The 16,178-nt window shown below is 39.4% G+C and overlaps 1 protein-coding gene across 1 annotated transcript in view; it reads left to right on the top strand.

The window, feature by feature from the left end:
* Positions 1–16,178, top strand: part of TBCK (TBC1 domain containing kinase) — a 109,413-nt gene that overhangs the window by 48,459 nt on the left and 44,776 nt on the right. The window contains exons 13-19 of the mRNA XM_060779127.2: positions 279–328; positions 1,422–1,551; positions 2,935–3,033; positions 4,613–4,675; positions 6,060–6,186; positions 7,951–8,001; positions 10,585–10,668. Of these exons, the coding sequence (XP_060635110.2) occupies positions 279–328; positions 1,422–1,551; positions 2,935–3,033; positions 4,613–4,675; positions 6,060–6,186; positions 7,951–8,001; positions 10,585–10,668 (604 nt within the window). The remainder of the gene's footprint in view (positions 1–278; positions 329–1,421; positions 1,552–2,934; positions 3,034–4,612; positions 4,676–6,059; positions 6,187–7,950; positions 8,002–10,584; positions 10,669–16,178) is intronic.

The following is a 16,178-nucleotide window of genomic DNA, read 5'->3' as shown; positions in this document are numbered from 1 at the left end:
GGAAGTTCATGGGGTTGCCATAAATTAGCAGTCAATTTATGATAAGGATGATAAAAACATCAAATCATCCAGGTGTCCCCTGGGCAACGTCCTTGCAGACGACCAATTCTCTCACACCAGAAGCGACTTGCAGTTTCTCAAGTCACTCCTGACACGACAAAAAAAAGCAGTCAATTTGAAGGCACACACATTGTAGCCATTTCGTTACCTGTTTCTTTACAAGTCGTTATAAATGCAGATTATCCTTCTAATTCTCAGTATTTTATTATCTCTCATAGAGGCTGAAAGATGTTGCTGGGGAAGCCTTTTATCCCTTGCTTGAAGATGAGTAAGTAAATAGAAGTAGTTGTTCACTTGAGGAGATCAGTTTGTTTTATGAAATGTTTATAATGAGCCAGGCTTATGATCAGTAAAGCTCTGTTTGGTAGCATTCAGTGATTTATTTTTGCCTCTAGGTGAATTGAACCTAACATGTAACCGTGAGCTTTACTGGATCCATCCATTTCTTCCTGTAGAATGGGCCTGAGGTTTTAGACAAAGAGGCTGAGTAAGCAAATAAGATATGCAGAACTAGTGGCATATAAATTGACTTGTTAATACCAGGAGTACCAACATTATCCTTATATCAGAAGCTTCTTAGTACTTTATACATTTATTTTTTGTTCAAGATCCTCTTGGAGTAGAGATGAGAATGAATTGAACTCTTCTTTTTTAAGGAGTGTTTCTATTGCAAGAGGAGGAGTATTCAGTTACGTTAGCTTTTTCAACCTTCCTTTCACAGCAGTTATGAGCAAAATGTAAAGCCTACCAGTGTTTTGGGGTTTTTTTACTCTGTATGGTTGCCCATAAAGACCTTGACATTTCAGAGCTGTAGTTGCTGGGACTTATAGTTCACCTACAGTCAAAGAGCAGTCTAAACCCCGCCAACAATAGAACTTCCCACACAAAACCCCCATGCCTTGAAGTGCCTCTCTGGTATGAGCGTCCCTTCAACCTCGCACACTCTCCCTTGCCCACATATGCACACCATGCTGTTATGTGCCAAGCACGCCTGCTCTCCCCTCCCTACTTGGAGTCTCAGAAACATCCCTCCCCTTTGCTGAGATGCCGGCTAATCACAGCGAAAGAGAGCTTTAGGTGGGAGGTGCCATCTGTTTCCAAAAAGGAAGAGAAGGACAGGCAGAGAGATCTTCAGCCTTTTCTGCCAAAGGGGTTTCTAAAACCATCAGAAATAAATGTTTTCTGGTGCTCTTTGGTGGCCCCTCTGAAACCACCTCATGACCCTCCCCCCTCAGGTGTCCCGACCCCCAGGTTAAGAAACATTGCAGTCCACAAAAGGTTAAACTAACCCCCAGATCCACAAAAGTTGTCCACATAAAATGTCATCCTTATTTACATCTAATTCCTCTATTCTGTTTCAGCCAGTCAAATGTACCCCATTCAAATAGCAGTAATGAGTTATCTGCTGCTGCTAATCTTCCTCTTATCATTCGAGAACGGGACACAGAATATCAGCTAAACAGAATTGTCCTATTTGACAGACTGCTAAAGGTGAGTAGCACTTATAAAGCTAGACTCATTCTGTTTCCCACAGCATACAGGTTCTTAGTTTTTATCTATTTTGCCATTGAATGTATCCTGCAATTAAATATGATGCAGGTTTCATTCATCTGAAACATGAAATTCAATAGAGACAAATGCAAATCTCTTCCGTCAAGCCACAAAAAAAAAAAAAAAAGCACAGGTACATGATGCAGGATAGCTGGCTCAACATTACTACAGGTGTAAAGAGACCTTGGTATTATTGTAGATCATAAGTTGAACATGAAGCAGCAATGTGATGCTGCAGTAAAGAAGGAAAATGCTATCTTAGCCTGCATTATTAGAAGTATAATTTCCAAGTAAAATGAAATAATAGTCCTACTATATTCTGTGTTGGTCAGGCTTCACTTGGAGTACTGTTTTTTAATTCTGGGAGCCTCCTTTTTAAAAGGATATTGACAAGTTGGAGCCAGTTCAGAAAAGGGCAGTGAGGATGATAAGAGAATTCAGGAGAAAGGCACATGAGGGGAGGTTGAAGCTGAGCATGTTCCACTTGGTGAGGAGATGACTGAGGGATAACATAATCACACTCAAAATACCTGCTACAAAGACTTGTTCTCAGCTGCCTTATTTATTTATTTATTTCATTTACTTATACCTCGCCCTTCTCACCCCGGGGGAGGGTAGAACTAGGTGTAATGGTTTTAAGTTATAGGAAGGTAAATTTTGATTGAATATTAGAGAGAGCTTCCACATTGGACCCAATAGCCTGAAGAATTGATGGTGTCTTCTTCTCTGAAGGGGACATGGTGCAGCGAGTTAGACCACTATGCTGCAGAACTTGCTGACCAGAAGGTCAGTGGTTTGAATCTGTGGGACGGGGTGAGTTCCTGTTGTTAGTTCCAGCTTCTGCCAACCTAGCAGTTCAAAAACATGCTTGGTTTTTGGTACCACTTTGGTGGAAAGATAACGGCACTCCATTGTAGTCATGCTGGCCACATGACCTTGGAGGTGTCTATGGACAATGCCGGCTCTTTGGCATAAAAATGGAAATTAGCACCACCCCCCAGTCGGACATGACCGGACTTAATGCCAAGGAGAAACCTTTACTTTTTCTTCTCTGAACAACTTCAAAAGGAGGGTGGCTAGCTATTTTCTGTGAATGCTCTAATAAGAGATCCTGCATTGAGCAGGATAATTGGACTTGATTATCCATAGGTCCCTTCTAAGGTTTACTTGTTAAATTTTTCAGCTATATATCAATATATAGTGACTTCATTATATTTCATAGTATGAAATACTACAATACAAATGTAACATACACTTGTTAGCTGTTTATTGTAATTATTTATAATATGCTATTTCTAATACTCTAACATTTCATGTGTTTAGGCCTATCCATACAAAAAAAATCAGATTTGGAAAGAAGCCAGAGTTGACATTCCTCCACTGATGAGGGGTTTAACTTGGGCAGCCTTACTTGGAGTGGAGGTAAGAATAAGAGGGAGAGTTTTTAATTGTGTACATTAGGAGACGTTTACTTCTTGGGAGGAGAGCAATGACCAGTTATGATAAAATGATGAAAGTAGAGACATCACACTGGCAATAAAGATCCACATAGTTAAAGCAATGATATTCCCCATAGTAACCTATGGATGCGAGAGCTGGACCAAAAGGAAGGCTGAGCAAATGAAGATAGATGCTTTTGAACTGTGGTGCTGGAGGAAAATTCTGACAGTGCCTTGTATCACATACTCCAGGAAATAATACCCGGCTGCTCACTGGAGGGAAGAATATTAGTGTCAAAGTTGAAGTACTTTGACCACATAATGAGAAGACAGGAAAGCTTGGAGAAGATAATGATACTGGGGAAAATGGAAGGAAAAAGGAAGAGGGGCTGACCAAGGGCAAGATGGATCGATGTTATCCTTGAAGTGACTGGCTTGACTCTGAAGGAGCTGAGGGTGGTGACAGCCGACAGAGAGCTCTGCCATGGACTGGTCCATGAGGTCACCAAGAGTCGGAAATGACTGCATGAATAAACAACAACATTAGGAGGCATTGATGACATTATAACTGATAATTGCTTTTTCTAAGAACTATATAGTAGACAGATGATGTAAGGCAGATTTCTTTTTTCTCTTGGACAAGAAAGGATAGACATTTGTTGCTTTTACAATGTAACTTTAAGTCATTTCAACTTTCTGGTGATCTGCTTTTCATCTCAGTCTTTTCTGAAGTTGAAAACAGTATTGAATAGTATTGGTTGGTTTTTGATTACTGTACTCCATGGGAAATATCTTTCAGGTCAGTAAAAGGATATGGGGACAGAACTGACTCTAGTGAAGCAGACTTTAGTGAAAGTCATCTCATTGGAGTGGGGTGGCAAGTGTGAAGGACCTTTGAGGAATTTGTTAGACTTTATTTAGAATCTGATTTAGTCACACTCTTAATTACAGCAACTTGCTTAAGAGATAGCTAGGGGGCCTTTTGCTTCAGCCTTCATCTTTGTCTGCCCCACATCCATTCAGAGAGGCTCCAGTGGAAGAAAAGGACAGGCAATGAAGATGTGAAAGAAAAAGTGACCCTTTTCCATGTGCTGCTCCCCATTCATGTGGAGAATCGCAAGAAATCCTTGACCAACCCGAGCTTTGGCACCCACAAGATCAAAACATATGAATATAGTCCGTGAATGTAGGGACACAAAACCAGTTGGCAAATTGTATTAAAATACCAGACTGCAATGCATTAGGTTTTATATTTGATGTTGTGGTTTGCACAAAGAACTGGGGGTGTGGGCAGATTTTTTTTAATGTGAGCTATCCAGGTCAGAAAAGTAGAATATTGAACATACCTCAGAGTGTGTCCTTGAGAAGATTATATTTCCCAAAATTTACCTGAGTATTTTGTCCTGTCATGAGACTATCCACAGAATGAAACTCTTGTTTGAGTTCCTGAAAGATGGATTTTGTTGTCATTTCTAATATTACAGCGTGGGTTTACGCTGCAACAACCTCAGTAGTGTTTGCAAATATATCAACTGTAATTTATAATTTGTTGTGCATTTTAGGGTGACATTCAAGCAAAATATGATGCCATTGATAAGGACACTCCAATTCCTACAGACAGACAAGTAAGATTATTCTTTTATTTTGGGGAAGTAATTGCTTGGATTACATAGCGACCAGATAGATCAGTGGTTCTCAACTTGTAGGTCCCCAGATGTTTTGGCCTTCAACTCCCAGAAATCCTAACAGTTAGTAAACTGGCTGAGATTTCTGGGAGTTGTAGGCCAAAACACCCGAGGACCCACAGGTTGAGAACCACTGAGATAGATGATCAAATAGAATTTCTGCTGCATAAAATGCTTCACAGTTTGTGTTTTGATTCATAACCTTTTATGAAAAAGCTATTACCAGCATCATTTTTGCAACATAGAGGTGAAACTGACAATAATTTGTGCAATTAAAAATATATATATCCATATACTATCTACAGTTGACTCCACATGTGATTGAGCAATCACTAGTGAAAAGGAGCTCAGCTCATTATGATGATTTTAACCTTCCTGAAATAGAGCATTCTGTGTAAAAGGCAAAGGAACTTACATATTCTCTATGATATAGTTTTCCTCTGTGACATTTCTTCATTCTCACTCATGAATTTGGATCAGTTCCTATAAAGACACCAGGACTGCTTTTTTTGCTCATTACCATCAAGAGAGAATTATACTGCACACTTCAGATATTAAATTCTAATACTTGGTTTGCATCTATGCACAGCAACCATATCTTAGAAATATAATCAACAGCATAGTACTCTCTTAATGGACTTCCATACTTCCCATTTTCTTATTTTCCCCGTCTTCTTTTCCTAGTGTACCATGGGTTCAGGGGCTTGGAGAACTCTTTTCTGAACTATATCTCCCAGAATCCCAAAACCAGCATGGTTAGTGGGCAGATTGCTGAGAAACCATGGAAAATAGTTCCAAAAAGTGCTTTTTTCCTTCAAATGCCTCCTGGAATGATAATCAACCATCGAAAACAGGGGTCCTCAAACTAAGGCCCGGGGGCCGGATACGGCCCTCCAAGGTCATTTACCCGGCCCTTGCTCAGGGTCAACCTAAGTCTGAAAGCACATAACAACAACAATCCTATCTCATCAGCCAAAAGCAGGCCCACGCTTCCCATTGAAATACTAATAAGTTTATATTGGTTAAAATTGTTCTTCATTTTAATTATTGTATTGTTTTAAGTGTTTTTTGCATTACAAATAAGACATGTACAATGCGCATAAGAATTCATTCATGTGTTTTCCAAATTATAATCTGGCCTTCCAACAGTTTGAGGGACTGTGGCCTATCCCTTGGTTTAAAAAGTTTGTGGACCCCTGATCTAAAAGATGGCTGATTATTTCTGTGTCATTTGAACTTTACAAACCTAGAGCATCCAGTCCAGTTCTGTGTCCACTTATGATGCTTATTCTGATCTCTTTCTCTGTGTTTGCATGTTTTGTAGATTGAAGTTGACATTCCTCGCTGCCATCAGTATGATGAGTTGCTGTCATCTCCAGAAGGTCATGCAAAATTTAGACGGGTGTTGAAAGCATGGGTTGTTTCCCATCCTGATCTTGTCTATTGGCAAGGTTAGTTGTGCTGCTTAGTGTGCCAAGCAATTATTATTACAATACTACCCATGCATTCCTCGGGGATACATTTCAAGATGTCCAGCGAACATCAGAAACTGTGGATCGTAGTGAACTCTGTCATTTGACTGTACTTGGGCTGGAAGCATACCATAGAATTACAGTAGAGAGCACTGGTTCTCAGCCTGTGGGTCCCCAGGTGTTTTGGCCTACAACTCTCAGAAATTCCAGCCAGTTTACCAGCTGTTAGGATTTCTGGGAGTTGAAGGCCAAAACATCTGGTGACCCACAGTTTGAGAACCACTGGCTTAGAGAGTCCCATAAATATTTTGGGATGGAGATATTTCTGTAGCATGTATAAATCAAAATATGGGTATCAATGGGCATAAGTAAAGATAAAGGTAAAGGTTTCCCCTGACATTAAATCTAGTCATGTCTGATTCTGAGAGGGGGGGGGGGGTGTAATCATCTCCATTTCTAAGCCAAAGAGCCAGTGTCGTCACTAGACACCTCCAAGGTCATGTGGCTAACAAGACTGTATTGAGTGCCGTTATCTTTCCTCAGAAGCGGTACCTTTTGATCTAGTCACATTCGCATGTTTACAAACTGCTAGGTTGGCAGAAGCTGGGGCTGACAGCAGCAGCTCACCCCGCTCCATGGATTCAAAACACCAACTTTTCAATCAGCAATTTCAGCAGCTCAGCAGTTTAACCTGCTGCACTACCAGGGGATCCCTTGTCGATGGGCATCTTATATTTTAATTCTAATAGTTCTGAATTCATTAATAATACTTCTGAATTCATTCTTCTAGCTTCCTTAAAATTTGCTGGAAGATTATTCCTCTATTTGTTCCCTATTGTATGTTGAGAAACTAATTAGGTTAGGTGTGCAGAATTAATACCGGCAGCTAAATAAAATTACGATTAATATATTAATATTATGCAATTCTATTAAGAAATATGGCCCACTGGACTGAGTGTGTTTTACCCCTTAGAACCTTCGATATAATTTGCCATTTAAATTATAATTTTAAGATTTTAATATGCCTATAGTTTTTTTTTTATCTCAGGACTGAATTATGTATTAGAATCCCTCCCTCTCTAGTGAAATCAGGTCAGCCCCCTCCCTCCTGACTTTCAGAAAGCATCTAAAAACATGGCTTTGGGACGAAGCCTTTGGCCAATAGGGCAGTGCAATAAGTGGTGATGGAAAACGTGCAATAACAATTGGAACAGCTTTTTGACTATGATCTGAAACTGTGTGGTTTTAATAATGGGTTTTAATTTTTAGATTATTTTAAATTCATGTTAAATGTATATGTTTATTTTATGTCTGTTGTGTATGTGGCATCAAATTGTTGCCTTTGTGGAGCTGCTCTGAGTCCCCATCAGGGTTGAGAAGGACAGGGTATAAATATTGTAAATAAATAAATAAATCCTGAAATAAAAAAAATATCTGTATGATATACGTGAAGATGGCTCAGCTGGTTAAACCACTGAGCTGTTGAACTTGCAGACCGGAAGGTTGGTGGTTCAAATCTGGGGAGCGGGGTGAGCTCCCACTGTCTGCCAACCTAGCAGTTTGAAAGCATGCAAATGTGAGTAGACCAATAGGTCCCGCTCCGGCAGGAAGGTAACAGCACTTCATATGTGAAGAACATGTGTTTGTGTGTTACAAAGAGGAAGTAATACATCAAATTATCAACGTGTCTTTTGAATATTTTGTGATTTTAATGCCTGATTAATGTTAATTTTTTTTCTATAGGTCTCGACTCTCTTTGTGCCCCGTTCTTATATTTAAATTTCAACAATGAAGGTAAACTTTTCCCTTAGATGAGAAATAATCAAACAGGGACTTCCAGGTGTTTTTGGACTAAATTTCCCAGTATCTCTTATCACTTAGGCTAACTGGGGAAACATCTGAAAAGTCATGGTTATCTGCCCTAGCTTAAATCATTTTACTTGCAGTAAATTTTATTTTAATCGTGGTAAATTATGCTTCTTGTATCCATTTTATATAATCGTGATGGGGTGGAGTGGGAGAGTGCAATAGAAAGAGAAGATTGCTGTGATAGAGCGTCAGTTTGACATACCCTGATTTGCTGATATTTTGTCTGTAATAAATGGAGTTTTGAATTATTTTAAATATTATTATCTTATAAAAACAAAATATGCTGCATCTCATGGAACACTTTATACAAGTGTTGTGTTTTTGGAAAGGCATGACCTTTTAGGCCATAACCTTTTGGGAAACCAGAAATCTCCATAGCTTTTTGGAAGCATAAACCTTTCGGAGATTAATTGGCATTCACACTATTTGGAATAAGCATAACACTTTTGTAAAGTGTGATCTTCCTGAGAAGAGTAGAATACTCCTTTGAGTGTACCTTTTCCTTAGTGGTAAATATCCACTAGTATTCATGCAGGGAAAATTAGGCTTCTAAGTTGTTAGACTGATATACCTGGTTATCTCTCTAAACTGTTAGGAACAAAGATATGCCAGTGCACAAAATATATAGCAGATCATCAGATGTGTTATTTCAGTTGCTCAAAAAACATCTACTCCCATAAAATATATTGCTTTTAAATCATGCTCTCAAGAGACCAAAAATAGGTATTCTTCATTAAAAGTAACATAGTTGATTTACTTACAAACATCATGTATTCAGCATACAGATATATTTCTTATTGTTTGAGATTTTAAACAGTAAGCTCTCTAAAGCAGTGGTTCTCAACCTGGAGTCCCCAGATGTTTTTGGCCTACAACTCCCAGAAATCCCAGCCAGTTTACCAGCGGTTAGGGTTTCTGTGAGTTGAAGGCCAAAAACATCTGGGGACCCACAGGTTGAAGACCACTGTTCTGTTTCAATCTCTTCTTTGTTGCATACAGATTAACACTCTCCTCAGTCTAACACATTACTGAACACTGACTCAGTCAGTACTGACTATACACTGCAGCATGCTGACAGTGACTTTACTTCTAAACTGTACTGCTTCTGATGCAAACTAAGCATCTAAAATTGAGTCTCAGTCTGAATAGTCCCAGTTCTGGTGACATGGTCTGTAGTCAATCTTAAACAACATAGAGTTAAGGGAAAACTGCCTATCAAAATACACATCTATATAAATAAAAATGTAATGTTCATTTGTGAGATTAACATAACTAAAAAACCACTGGATAAATAGACACCGAATTTGGACGCAATACACCTATCATGCCAACGAGTGACCATCACTCATTAAAACATGGAAAAACACAGCAGAAAAGACTTGAAAAGCCAAAAAAAGCAAAAAGATGCTACAGCGTGTGTGCAAAAATGACTCTCCCTGGCAAACAAAACACACCAAAGCATATCCACACTGTCTTCTGTACTGCAGCTCCCGGCATCCCCTAGACCAGGCCCTTTAGGAGAGGAGGATGATCCAAATGCACTGCATCCAAGCTGCAAGCTTTCTTCTCCTTGGATTTCTTTGAGAGCATCCCAATCCCTGCATATTTCCAATTTCTTATTCCTGGACTGCAACTCCCAGCAAGATAAGATAGATAAATTAGATAGAGCTATAGAAGTAGGTAGATGATAAGGAGGACTGCTGGGAGTTGCAGTCCAAAAATAGGTAGAGAATCATAGAATCATAGAGTTGGAAGAGACCTCATGGGCCATCCAGTCCAACCCCCTGTCAAGAAGCAGGAATATTGCATTCAAAGAAGGAGAAAAGGAGAAAACGTGGAAGGGAAAGAAAAAGGGGGGAAGGAAGGGAAGAGGAAGAGAAGGGGGAGGACAGAAAGAAAGAAAGAAAGAAAGAAAGAAAGAAAGAAAGAAAGAAAGAAAGAAAGAAAGACGGAGGGAGGGAGGGAGGGAGGGAGGGAGGGAAGGTTGGCCACAGCAACCTGTGGTGGGTACAGCTAGTACAATATAATAAGCAATATGAATTAAATACATAAGAAATAACTAGTTTAGAAGGCTTGTAGAAGTTTGCTATTTCCAACGGTGTTTCTGTTTCCTTTTGTTGTAAATGTGTTTAACTTGTTTCTGAGTTGCTGTGTGTTTTCCGGGCTGTATGGCCATGTTGCAGAAGTATTCTCTCCTGACGTTTCACCTACATCTATGTCAGGAGAGAATGCTTCTGGAACATGGCCATACAGTCTGGAAAACACACAGTAACCCAGTGATTCTGGCTATGAAAGCCTTCGACAACACAATGTTTAACTTGTGTTTTTAAAATGCAACTCTGGTTTAATGGAGTTTTGACTTTTATAGTAATCATTTTTTCAAATTCTATTGCAGTTTAAATTAATGTAAGCTATCTTTAATGCAATTCTGGGAGAAGGCAGTTCAACAGATAGGTAGATAGTTTGACAGATGTTGCATTCATTACTCTCTTTGTCCTTCTCTTTTAGCTCTGGCCTATGCCTGCATGTCTGCTTTTATTCCTAAGTACTTGTATAATTTCTTTCTAAAAGACAATTCACATGTGATTCAAGGTAGGTTTTCTGTTTTAATCACACAAAAATTAAAAAACACGAAGGACTTTATATTGGTATTTACCTTAATATGTATATAACTTTAAATTTATAATCTGTTTTTCAATCTAATGAGAATTATCGTAACCATAATAACAAATACCATAAAACATGTCATAATTACACTGGGTATTTTTCAAGACCTTGTAAAAAAATTTATTTTTTTTTTGTGTCAGGAGTGACTTGAGAAACTAAGTCACTACTGGTGTGAGAGAATTGGCTGTCTGCAAGGATGTTGCCTGGGGGACGCCCGGATGTTTTACCATCCTTTGGGGAGCTTCTCTCATGTACCCACATGAGAAGCTGGAGATGACAGACGAGAGCTCACACACCTCCCCGGATTCAAACCGCTGACCTTTCGGTCAGCAGTCCTGCCTTGTAATGTAACTTGAAATTGTAACCATACTCTCCAGATTCAAACTGCTGACCTGTCAGTCAACAGTCCTTCCAGCACTAGGATTTAACCCAGTGTTTCTCAACCTTCTTAATGCCACGATCCCTTCATACAGTTTCTCATAAAATTATTTTTGTTGCTACTTCATAACTGTAATTTTGCTCTTGTTATGAATCATCATCTAAATAACTTATATACGGGATCAGCCCGAAATTCTCATGGAGGTCCGCGAGAGGTCCACGAGGCCTTACTGGTACATTATTTAAACTGTTACGTTTATTCATATCATGATCTGATCACCATGCTCAATATATCTCATATGCATGGGGGTATTGGGGTGACGATACAAAAGGTTTGCTAGGGTAGACCCTCTTTCACTCAGACTCAGCCCCCCCCCCCCCCCAATTCAAAATCCTGGCTACAGGCCTGTACAGGATGTATTTTCATTCACTGGGCACAAATACTCGATACGCCCAAATTTGAATACTGGTGGGGTTCAAGAGAAGTATTGATTTTGTGATTTGGGAGTTGTAGTTGCTAGGATTTATAGTTGACCTACAGTCAAAGAGCATTCTGAACTCCACCAATGATGGAATTGAACCAATCTTGTCTTGTAATGTATCTTGTCACACAAAACTCCCAACAGAAAATACTAAAAGGTTTTGGTGGACATTGAGTTTTGGAGTTGTAGTTCACTGACATTCAGAGAGCACTGTGGACTCAAACAATGATGAATCTGTACCAAACTTGGCACAAATGCTCAATTTGCCCAAATGTGAGTATTGGTGGATTTAGGGGAAAATAGACCTTTACATTTGGAAGTTGTAGTTGCTGGGATTTATAGTTCACCTACAATCAAAGAGCATTTCAAACCCCACCAACGATAGAATTGGGCTAAACTTCCCACACAGAACCCCCAAGGCCAACAGAAAATACTGTGTTTTCTGATGGTCTTTGCTGATTCCTCTAACACTCCCTCACGACCCCTCCAGTTTGAGAAACACTGTTTTAAAGGTTCAAATCTAACAGGAGATGAAGCCAAGATTAGGTGTAAGGAATATCTGTAGCACTCCTGAAATTATAGTCTCTTGCATTATTAGGCCATAGAGTAGAAACCACTAAATTTGGAATCGCCATTGATTTTCCAGTTCCAAAACTTAATTCCAAACAGTCACAGTGTAGGCTTTCAAAGTCCACTTTTTGTATGTGAAAATGCAAAACCAATGAAAGATTTATACCTATAGGATACCAGATTAAACGGAGGAATAATTTGTATCACCTGAGACAGTGCTGTTTGTCTCTGATCCACTGGATAGGCTTTTCATGAGAGGATATGTGCTTTTAGTAGACACTTAATTAACCATGTAATCCCACATAGCAATTATATTTTATGAGCCTAGTTATCCAAATAAAGATGACATTTTAACAAGGTGTAGCATATCCATGTGGAACCACTGTGAGCACGAATTTCTTGCCTAAAAAGAAATGTGCTTTCAAGACGCTAATTGTAAATTTGTTTTCATCAGCACATCACTGAGTTTATGTGATTAGTGGATTTAAATACTTTACCTGTGAATGGTGAATGTATTAGGAACGTAAATATGTTAATGCAGGTGAAGAGAGCTAAATAAAGTATGGATCCTTTCCATAGCTTTAGAGAAGCATGTGGCTTTTCATAATAGAATAAAGTTCTTGTTGAAGCAAAATTATAAGTAAGAGAAGGGAATGGGATGTTGTGAGTTTTCCGGGCTCAATGGCCATGTTTCAGAAGCATTCTCTCCTGACATTTCGCCCACATCCGTGGCAGGCATCCTCAGAAGTTGAGAGGTCTGTTGGAAACTAGGCAAGTGAGGTTTATATATCTGTGAAATGTCGAGGGTGGGAGAAAGAACTCTTGTCTGCTTGAGGCAAGTGTGAATGTTGCAATTGGCCACTGTGATTTAATGGCCTTGGAGCTTCAAAGCCTATCTGATTGCTGCCGGAGGGATCCTTTGTTGGGAGGTGTTAGCTGGAATTCTTACCTAATATTCCTTCTACTTTGCTCTCTTTACAACTTATGTTGTATTGTCTTGTATTACATTGACCTTACACACCTTTTCCCAAAGCTGGAGTTCAAGGTGTTTTAGAAGATGATAATAATATTTATTTTATATTTATCGTGTCATCCGCAACCAGAACATTGTATTACATTTCTAACAGAACAAAACAAACAAACAGATAGAAAAAAAACAAAACACAAATTTTGCAAACTTGGTAGTTGATTAAATGTCCTTTGACCAGTATCTGGCCACTTGGAGTACCTCTGGTGTTGCCGCAAGAAGGTCCTCCATTGTGCATGTGGCAGGGCTCAGGTTGCATTGCAGCAGGTGGTCAGTGGTTTGCTCTTCTCCACACTCGCATGTCGTGGATTCCACTTTGTAGCCCCATTTTTTAAGATTGGTTCTGCATCTCGTGGTGCCAGAGCGCAGTCTGTTCAGTGCCTTCCAAGTCGCCCAGTCTTCTGTGTGCCCAGGGGGGAGTCTCTCATCTGGTGTCACTCACGGATTGAGGTGCTGGGTTTGAGCCTGCCACTTTTGAATTCTCGCTTGCTGAGGTGTTCTAGCGAGTGTCTCTGTAGATCTAAGAAAACTATTTCTTGATTTAATTCGTTGACGTGCTGGCTGATACCCAAACAAGAGATGGGCTGGAGATGTCTCTGCCTTGGTCCTTTCACTATTGGCTGCAACTTCCCGACGGATGTCAGGTGGTGCAATACCGGCTAAGCAGTGTAATTTCTACAGTGGTGTAGGGTGCAGACACCCCGTGATAATGCGGCATGTCTCATTAAGAGCCACATCCACTGTTTTAGTGTGGTGAGATGTGTTCCACACTGGGCATGCGTACTCGGCAGCAGAGTAGCATAGTGCAAGGGCAGATGTCTTCACTGTGTCTGGTTCTGATCCCCAGGTTGTGCCAGTCAGCTTTCGTATGATATTGTTTCTAGCACCCACTTTTTGTTTGATGTTCAGGCAGTGCTATTTATTTATACTTCGCTTTATCTCCCCAAAGGGGAAAAGAAAGGAAACCAAAAAGACAATTAGGTAAAAACACAAAAGGTATCTTTAAAATAACATTGAACTGTCAATTGAATGCAAAACCGCTTAAAATATCCAATTAAAAGCTTATATGCTGAATTCTGGCTCAAAAGCTGTTTCTGTTAAGAAACAAAAGAAAAAGAAAAGGTCAAACTATATGTTACATTAAAAACAGAGTGTGCCACTGCTGCTGTACTTCGTTATTTCCTATATCCAAGCACATTCATATTCAACCCTGATCTGGATGAAGAACATTGTGCAAGATTTCACAATTTAAGTTTCTCAATGAGGGGACCCTCCGCTCTCCATTTGCAAGGGTTTTAATATTGGAAGGGGAGCTGATGGTGGGAGCAAATTTCAACTTCTTTTTCTCAAATGTGATCATCCACAGTTTTGATGCATCAGATGAAGTAGACTGACGTCTACAAAAGTTTATTTCAAACATAATTTGATACCCTGACCTGGAAATGATTGTGTTTCTGGGCTCTTTCAGGGTGCCTTTTGCGCCGGACTCTGTCACGCATTGCCTTTGGCTAACGTTTCATTGATAGTAAAAAAAAATGTTCATATCAGGAGCGACTTGAGAAATTGCAAGTCACTTCTGGTGTGAGAGAATTTGCTATCTACAATGTTGCCCAGGGGACACCTGGATGTTTTACTATCCTGTGGGAGGCTTCTCTCGTGTCCCTGCATGAGAATCTGAAGCTGACAGATGGGAGCTCACCCCGCTCCCTGGATTCGAACCACTGACCTTTTGGTCAACAATTCAGCCGGCACAAGCATTTAAACAGTTGTGCCATCCGGAGCTCCCTATTGATAGTAAATGAAAGCAGCAGATGGTACATGGTATGGCGCTGAAAGTGAATTGTTCTTTAGCAACTGGAAAAATTATTTTTAAAGTATTCAACTCTGCCTTGCACCCATAGAGGACAAATATCCAAAAATGTATCTCCTGTGATATTTTCACTCTATCTTGCCTCTATCAGGAGAAAGATAGGATGAAAATAAACTTAATAGATAAAATAAAATATTTGCTTGGGAAGAGGGGTGTATAGCTACAGAAAGAGGTTGTAGCTGGGGGGGGGGGGGGAAGCTCATTGTCACTAATATGAATTCTGTCACCCCTGTGAAATGTTCCTTCATTACCCAAATTTATGGCATTGAAACAACATAAACTTAAATTCACCATTTAGATGATGATGATGATAATGATAATAATAATAATAATAATAATAATACTAAAGTGATCTTTATTTTTAAGCTGCCCCATCTCCCCAAGAGACTTGGAAGCTCACAACATGAATAAATACAGGAAAATTCATTTTAAAAATAAAATAACAAATAATAACACATCAAGTCAATAGAAAAACAAACAAGATAGCCAAAACACAAGTAACCAACAATAACAATGAAAATTATAAAACATCAGTTAAGCTATATTGGCATTATAAAGCTGCGAATATAAGAATTTTGTATGTAAATACTTCAGTGTCTCACTCACTATAATGTTAGAAATCTGGGGACCAAAGGAAAAAAATCATTTGAGAGAACATAATTCTTATGGGAGGCATTGTGTTCTTTTTGTTTCCTTTGTAGTTATACCCCAGGGTTAAAAAACAAAAGAATCATAATTCTTGTACACCTGTGGATCTGTTGTAATGAGTATTTTAGGTTATTTCATCATCATTGTCATCATCATCATCATTATTTGATACATAACAAGATTAGTACACAGCAAACAAGATTACTATGCTGGCTTTTGATTATACGTCGGACATTTCCCAAGTGTCTAAGACTGTGGGATGTATTGGTGAATAATGTGTGCAGATTCAACTAGGGTGGCCTTTTTCAGCTGATAGATAGTAATTTTGTCAGCGCCGACTGTGTTTAAGTGCAGGCCAAGGTCTTTAGGCACTCCACCCAGTGTGCCAATCACCACTGGGACCACCCTTACTAGCTTGTGCCAGAGTCTTTGCAGTTCCATCTTTAAATTCTCATATCGT

The sequence above is a fragment of the Anolis sagrei genome, chromosome 5 (assembly GCF_037176765.1).
Source record: "Anolis sagrei isolate rAnoSag1 chromosome 5, rAnoSag1.mat, whole genome shotgun sequence".
NCBI lineage: Eukaryota > Metazoa > Chordata > Lepidosauria > Squamata > Dactyloidae > Anolis > Anolis sagrei.
Note: the sequence above shows the minus strand (reverse complement) of the source record. Positions and strands in the feature narration are given on the sequence as shown.